Consider the following 8,048-nt stretch of genomic DNA (forward strand, 5'->3'; position numbering starts at 1 on the left):
TTTTTAAATTAAATCATAGACCCTAATATTAACAAAAATCTTTTTTTTTAAATAACCATCTGTTAAGTGTGGGAATCGATGGCACATGGGCCTGTTTTAAATCCTATCCTAGCATTTAATTACCTAAATTTACCGTTTTCCTTAATAGGTTTTTTTCTTCCGAATTATCTTATCAAAATATTAACATAGATATAATTTCTTTAAGGACTACTTTTGTAAGCACTTTCGCGATGCTAATATGTAGTTAAAAATATTAGCTCACTTATCACTTTTTCACTTTTCTGAACTCGGCTAAAAAACTCTTGTAAACAACGCTACCTACCGATGATTATTAAAACTGCAAGTAAAAGTTTGACCACAATGTTAAATTTGACGTCTGAAGACAGCGACATCGGTTGAGTAGATTGTTAAACAGAATAACACAACGGACGATCGAAAAGTAGCAGCACTTTTTGCGTGACGGGGATAACTATATAAATTTGAATTTAAAAGAAAGAGAAAGGTATATAGCGGAGTTGAGGGCCCGATCACAGACGAAATTTTACGAAAAATATGTAACAACGTCGCCATATTGTCATGTCAGGTTTGTAGTGGTGAAGAGTGATTTGTGTGTAATAATTGTGAATGCATTTGGAAAAAACAGCAATTTAAGGCAGGGATATATTAAAAGAATTGCCTGCGGCTTAAAACCCTAAGGTATATTATTTTGTTTAAAAGTGCGTTCATTTTCTTAGACTATTTCAAAAATTACTTCGCTAATTACTTCGGGTGTGGTATTTAGTTCGTACAGAAATGGAACATTTGTTTATATTGTATAAAATGCACATTGTGTAGTTAGTTATAATGAGACATATTTGTATGTATAGTTTACATATAAGACAACCATTGAATTTCTTCTCTACAAATCAATAGTTATGGCCGCTTCGTGAATATTTTTCTTACAAACTATTTAAAGGTTTAATTTTTAGGCGCTGGGTGCATCATTGCATCCGTTCAAACATGAGCTATCAGATACCATCATCACAAAGCCGGACAAGTAAGTTCATCATTGTTACAAATCGTATAATTTGAGAATTAGTTCTATTGCAGCTATTAAGTTGCATTACATATTGTGATAAGTGAGTCATGAACAAGTTTGTGATAACTTCTCCTATCTCCTAATATAGTTCATATTGCTGTATTAAAACCAAATAATCAGTATATTTCTTGAATAGAGAACTTACTATTCCTGTTACCTATTGTAAAAAAAAATTAATTACTGTAAATGGTTAATACATGAATAAGTCCTACTGATACTACAAACATGACACATATAATTTACATTTAGAGACTAATTGAATTTTTGACATAAGTTATCATGAATGAATAATTATTGTAATTGAAGGAGCCAAAGGTATACTTACAGTATAGCTAAATGCAGGCCCTCTCTTCAGCATTTTATAAGCATAGAATTTCATGTAATAAACATTTTTTAAAGTATTAAATTAGTATCAATTATGCAAATAAGGAATATAATAGTTATAATTTTTTAATTAAAAAAATCATGATAAAAATTACAATAACATACTAAACATTGAAAAATCACTATTGCAGTTACGTAACATCTAAATTAATGTCATTCCAGTGTCGCACAGCAATTATGGTGGATCTGATGTGCCTATGGCGCCAAGTAAGGAGCAACAGACTCTCATGTGGCAACAGAACTCATACTTGGTGGATTCTGGCATCAACTCTGGGGCTGCTACTCAGGTATAACTTGTATTTGGAATAGTAAATGTATTACTATTGTGAAAGTACACAAATCTGGTATTTTTAAGTTTTCTCTAAAAATCAAAAGCGTAATTTTATTTACTTATCATGAAGGAGTTCAAATGAGTCTTAATTATTTACAAGTAGTCGGTTGGATTAATGGTAACATTATCTAGTTTACCATGGTCTTTGTCAATAATACTTTCTACTAATTATCAAAACACTTTTAAACGGATTGAAGCTATGTATTATTATTATAAACTTATAATTATTTACATAATTCTAAATTTAAATTTTTCCGACGTTTAAAAAGTGTTTTCTTAATATGTAAAAGCCATGATAACAAAAGACAATACTATGTGCAACAGTAATCTACTTTGTATGATATTCTATTGTTGGTGATTGATAAATTGTGATGTCTATTCCTGTATAGTCTGTAAATGATGCAAAGTAGCTACTATGAAAATATCAAAAATAGTATTATTAAGTAGTCTTTGGTTAACATAGCTTTTACACATTGAAAGAAAACAATTTTTTATCCGATTAAAGCTATTTGTATGTATCTTTTTAACCACTAATCTTATGAATTAGGTGCCATCACTCACTGGGAAGGAAGATGACGAAATGGAAGGAGATCAACTTATGTTTGACCTGGATCAAGGATTTGCACAGGGGTTCACTCAGGAACAAGTTGACGGTAAGATTTATAGCTAAATCACTAATCAAAATGTTTTTGTATCATGTTTAGTAAAACATTTTGGGTTATCATAAATGGCGATGTCAAAATACTATACATATGTTACAGATATGAACCAACAGCTTTCGCAGACCCGCTCCCAGCGTGTCCGTGCAGCAATGTTCCCTGAAACGTTGGAAGAGGGTATTGAAATCCCTTCAACTCAGTTGGACCCAGCTCAACCGACTGCTGTCCAACGTTTATCAGAGCCTTCACAGATGTTGAAGCATGCCGTGGTTAACTTAATTAATTATCAAGATGATGCCGATTTGGCAACTAGGTAAAAAACCATTGTAGGATTTATATTCTCCCTGCAAAAAAAAAAAAATACAATCATTCATAAAGATATGTATATAAATTAGTATAAGCAAAGAAAATATCAGTTTCCACAGAATAAAAGTGTGTTTACCTGTCACAATTTAAAGATTAAACTTTAATGTTGTTCCTATTTTTTTTTTTCAGGGCAATCCCAGAGTTGATAAAACTCCTTAATGATGAAGATCAAGTGGTTGTTTCTCAAGCTGCCATGATGGTCCATCAGCTCTCCAAGAAGGAAGCATCTCGTCACGCCATCATGAACTCTCCACAAATGGTGGCCGCTTTGGTCAGAGCCATATCGAACAGCAACGACCTGGAGACGACCAAGGGAGCCGTGGGGACCCTTCACAACTTGTCTCATCATCGCCAAGGTCTGCTGGCCATCTTCAAAAGTGGAGGAATACCGGCTCTGGTGAAGCTTTTAAGTTCTCCGGTGGAATCGGTCCTGTTCTACGCCATCACCACCCTCCACAACCTACTCTTACACCAGGACGGTTCCAAGATGGCCGTGCGTTTGGCCGGCGGGCTGCAGAAAATGGTCGCTTTGCTTCAGAGGAATAACGTGAAGTTCCTGGCAATCGTGACGGATTGTCTGCAGATTCTGGCCTACGGAAACCAGGAGTCGAAGCTGATTATTCTGGCGTCTCAGGGTCCCATCGAATTGGTGCGAATCATGCGCTCTTATGACTATGAGAAGCTGCTGTGGACCACTTCAAGAGTTCTTAAGGTAATTAATACATGACTTGGAACACCTAATGTGGAAACCCAGTGAGCGTGGGAATGTTAATCCGAAACTACTCTAAATATAACCAAACACTAAATATATATAATACATTTATTTATTTACTAATTTCCAAAAAATACATTCACGATACATTCAGTACTTAATCAATACGATAAAACATATACATTTGTTTTCCAGGTTCTCTCCGTGTGCTCGAGCAACAAGCCGGCCATAGTGGAGGCCGGAGGCATGCAGGCCTTGGCCATGCACCTGGGCAACCCCAGCGGACGGCTGGTGCAGAACTGTCTTTGGACTTTGAGAAATCTATCCGATGCCGCCACTAAGGTAGTCGAAAAAAGTTTAGCTTTCTACTTTAAGGAAAGGTTGTTTGTTCCCTTTCTCATTATAATCACTTTCCGAAACGGTGATAGTCCGACGTTATATGAGTTGGGAGGGAACAGAGACTGTCCGAAATTTGGCTAGCACTGCGGTTTGGAGTGAGAGAAACTGAACCTAGGACAGACTGGCGCCGTTACGCGGTACGTAACGAAGCGGTCTACCCTCCCATTAGAAGATATCACTTCAAAAACATGAGAAACAATAAGAAAAAGTAATAGAAATGATTTAATAAGTATTGTACAATTGATTTGATGAATTCTCGATTAATGTCATAGGTCGACGGACTGGAACAACTGCTGCAAAGCTTGGTGCAAGTGCTGGCCTCCACCGACGTGAACATCGTCACTTGCGCCGCCGGAATCCTCTCCAATCTGACCTGTAACAACCAACGCAATAAGGTTCATTTTCCTTTAAACGTAGTCTAAGTAGCGAATCGTGCTGACGCTAACGAGAGTCGTCCGGAACAGGTGACCGTGTGCCAGGCGGGAGGCGTGGACGCCCTGGTGCGCACCGTCGTGTCTGCCGGAGATCGCGAGGAGATCACGGAGCCCGCCGTCTGCGCCCTCCGCCACCTCACCTCGCGCCACGTCGACAGCGAGATGGCGCAGAACGCCGTGCGCCTGCACTACGGCCTCCCGGTACTGTTTCGTCTGTGGGCAGAGGCCGGCCTCTGCGGGTCGTTTAGCCATCGATCTTATTCATAAATTCGTCGCCGACCATTTCCAGGTGATAGTGAAGCTCCTGCAGCCGCCTTCCCGTTGGCCTCTGGTGAAGGCCGTGGTGGGCCTGGTGCGCAACTTGGCCCTCTGCCCCGCCAACCACGCCCCGCTCAGGGAGCACGGGGCCGTGCATCATCTGGTTAGGCTTCTGCTGCGCGCCTTTAACGACACACAGAGGGTGAGACGTCATTCTTATTAATAAAATTAAAAAAATATTGGGTAATAATTGTTCTAAATACATTTTCATTGATTATTTTTCTTAAAGTTTCTTAAATATTTAAAATTTAACTGACCTCATTAAAGTCAAAGTCAAAATACTTATGAACGTCAAAAAAGAAAAATATATGCAATTATTCTAATTGTACATCGACTGCCAGTTCTCAAATCAAGGGCGTAGAACGGAAGTTCTCTGCCGTTCTGGCGATAAACTCTCAGCCACTCTTCTTACAACGTTTTTGTTATACACAACTTTTCTAAGGAGCTGCAACCGTTACACTATGTTCCTCATGACATCTCAGGTCTTGTCACCTTAGGTAGCAGGAGGCATGGTGAAATAGGAGAACGCAAATACGTAGTCGAAATAACTAATTAAACTAATAATAATGATAATTAAACCAATTTACACTATCGTTAAATATTATATAAATTTGTTAATCGTTACAATTACTTGTTAAAGACGAAATTGATTTTTATTAACTTCGAAACTGAAATTTTGATCCCTCGAGCAGCAACGGGGCTCGGTGTCGGGCGGCACGGGCCCGGGCGGGGCCTACGCCGACGGAGTGCGCATGGAGGAGATCGTGGAGGGGGCCGTGGGGGCCTTGCACATCTTGGCCCGCGAGGGACTCAACCGGGCCCTCATCCGGCAGCAGAATGTCATCCCCGTCTTCGTGCAGCTGCTCTTCAACGAGATCGAGAACATACAGGTACCGGTTCGGTCCGCGTCGATCGATTCCGCCCAATTCGATTCAATGGTACAAAAAACTTAAAGAGCGTCTCCTCTCCGTCAGCGCGTGGCGGCCGGCGTGCTCTGCGAGCTGGCGGCGGACAAGGAAGGCGCCGAGATGATAGAGGCCGAAGGGGCCACCGCGCCCCTCACGGAGCTGCTGCACTCGCGGAACGAAGGTGAGCCCTCGACCGTCGGCGGTGTCCTCGTTCCCCCTTCCGGCCCGACTGATTCCCCGGATTCGTTGTCGCGTTGCAGGCGTGGCCACGTACGCAGCCGCCGTACTGTTCCGCATGTCGGAGGACAAGCCCCACGACTACAAGAAGCGTCTGTCCATGGAGCTGACCAACTCGCTCTTCAGGGACGACCACCAGATGTGGCCCAACGACCTGACCATGCAACCCGATCTCCAGGTACGCGTTTCGCTCTGTTATATATATGTATATATATTATATTATTGACGTAATATACGACTTATTAGGAAAGTGAGCTTCCTGGCTTCTGGAATGTTGAATGTGATGACAAAAAATCCCACTTTCAGGACATGCTAGGGCCGGAGCAGGGCTACGAGGGCTTGTACGGGACGAGGCCATCCTTTCACCAACAAGGTAACGACTTTCGTCAGCTTCCTCAATCTTAAACTAACCGGTAGACGCGTGGAGATCGACAAGACTGTATGTTTACTCTGCGTGTAAACTTATTATTTAAACTCATATTTTTAACTTTTTGAATTTTATTGTAATTGTCGAACATGGAAAACAGAATACAGTTTTGTCCGCCTCCCGCAACGAGTACAATTGGGAGAATTGTGTACAATTGTGAATATAAATATGTTTCTCTTTACACGCAGCTTAATCCGGGACCTTTTTATCACTAAACTCAGGTGATGGGAATATTTATTACTATTTATTTTAACCATTTTCATGTATTTTTTTTTTAAATTAATATTTAACTGCAGTTTTGAGTGGCTTAAAATAGATTAGTCAGTTGAATGATTACTAATAATTAAATAAATAGATAACGCTTAAACTAATCGAGTTAAAAGTGTTGGTTTGTATGACTTTGTTTCGTTTCGTTCGAATGAACGCGTTCGTCGTTGATCGAATAATGCTCAACAAACGCAGAGATGTTTTCGAGAGACGGTCGAATTTGTCCCAACTCGCGGGACGCATCTGGAACGAATCGACGTCTGATAGACGGAAATGTCGCAGGCTACGACCAGATCCCGATAGACTCGATGCAGGGCTTGGAGATCGGCAGCGGTTTCGCCATGGAGCTGGACGTCGCCGAGGGCGAGGGCGCCTTCCCGCAGCCCCCGCTGGACAACGCCAACGTGGCCGCCTGGTACGACACGGACCTCTAGGCGGACCCCGACCCCCGCCCCCGCCGCTCCTCGGTGCTATTTCCCTCGAGACCGCTTTCGATCGCTCGAGCCCCGCGAGGCCCGCGAGAGATCGGAGAATAGGGTGACTAGACGTAACTTTCGTAGGCTTTAATATTAGTTAAGTTCCCGCATTTGCCGACGCATAAGACTGCTCGACGCGTGAGAGAGAGAGAGAGAGAGAGAAGGCCGACCCGTCGAGCGACTCCCGGTCGTCTCGAGTGCAGAGAGATATCGATTGACCCGGTCGCGACGCGTTTTTGTGGAAATTCTATTTTTTAACTTTGATATTTTTTTGTACTCCGTCCGACTCCGGGGACGTTCCGCGGGTCGGAGTGCGCTTCTAGGTTCATGTTAGCGTCGTAGGCCCTAGTTTAATTGTTCGCGCGGATCGTGTACGTCGCGTCCGCTGCGAGTCGGACGTTTTTAAACGAAAAGCGTTCGTCGCGGAAGCTCTGATTGTTTGCTAACTTTAATTGAAGATTAAAGATTTAGTAGATACGGCCCCGTCTGTTTATAAAATGTCCGGCTCGTAGCGAGCACGTGTCGTACTCTATATGGAGACCGAGCGATACTCCGTAGAGATGCGTAATAGGTAACTATTTAGGTCGTAGGCCCTTTGCACTAAATGTAAAAGTGCACAGAGTAGTGTCGTGTAATCGTTAAGCTAAGCCTAGTATTAATTCCTCTTCGGATCCTCGTATTATCATTTTCTATTCTATTTTACGACTTTGCCGATGTTTTGATAATCGCGGTGTGAAGACATTGCCGAAGTATGAGATTTTGTGTCCATTTATGTATGGATAATAAATTAATATTAAAATATGTGGTGTTTTATTTCTTGCTACCCAAATTTATTTACAAATAATATAGACTACACAGGGTCGACACGAAAGTATCTTCTCTCTTGATCCTATTTGCGATAGTTTATTTCAGTTCAATTTAATTGAGCTCATTTGTTCATGCATTTGTCTTACATGTAGTTCCTTTTATATCAGGTCTCAAATGCATTTACCTAAATCCAGGGATTCGGTCTATTTCTTGCTGTGCCAGAGCTATTACCATTACAGCCATCC

At 41.5% G+C, this 8,048-nt stretch overlaps 1 protein-coding gene across 2 annotated transcripts; it reads left to right on the top strand.

The window, feature by feature from the left end:
* Positions 1–543: 543 nt before the first annotated feature.
* On the top strand, positions 544–7,797 carry LOC123710667 (armadillo segment polarity protein). Of its 2 annotated transcripts, XM_045662718.1 has the most exons (16): positions 544–696; positions 969–1,036; positions 1,625–1,749; positions 2,341–2,446; positions 2,555–2,765; positions 2,948–3,530; positions 3,726–3,872; positions 4,202–4,324; positions 4,394–4,564; positions 4,653–4,823; positions 5,374–5,571; positions 5,656–5,770; positions 5,850–6,004; positions 6,133–6,199; positions 6,442–6,474; positions 6,803–6,936. In XM_045662718.1, the coding sequence occupies exons 2-15, from the start codon at positions 1,000–1,002 to the stop codon at positions 6,444–6,446; spliced, it is 2,214 nt and encodes a 737-aa protein (XP_045518674.1). In that variant the 5' UTR covers positions 544–696; positions 969–999; the 3' UTR covers positions 6,447–6,474; positions 6,803–6,936. The 2 variants fall into 2 exon arrangements, with proteins under 2 accessions (XP_045518674.1, XP_045518672.1); XM_045662716.1 differs by lacking the exon at positions 6,442–6,474 and having other exon boundaries at positions 6,803–7,797.
* The last annotated feature ends 251 nt before the right edge of the window (positions 7,798–8,048 follow it).

This window comes from Pieris brassicae, chromosome 6 (assembly GCF_905147105.1).
Source record: "Pieris brassicae chromosome 6, ilPieBrab1.1, whole genome shotgun sequence".
NCBI classification, from domain to species: domain Eukaryota; kingdom Metazoa; phylum Arthropoda; class Insecta; order Lepidoptera; family Pieridae; genus Pieris; species Pieris brassicae.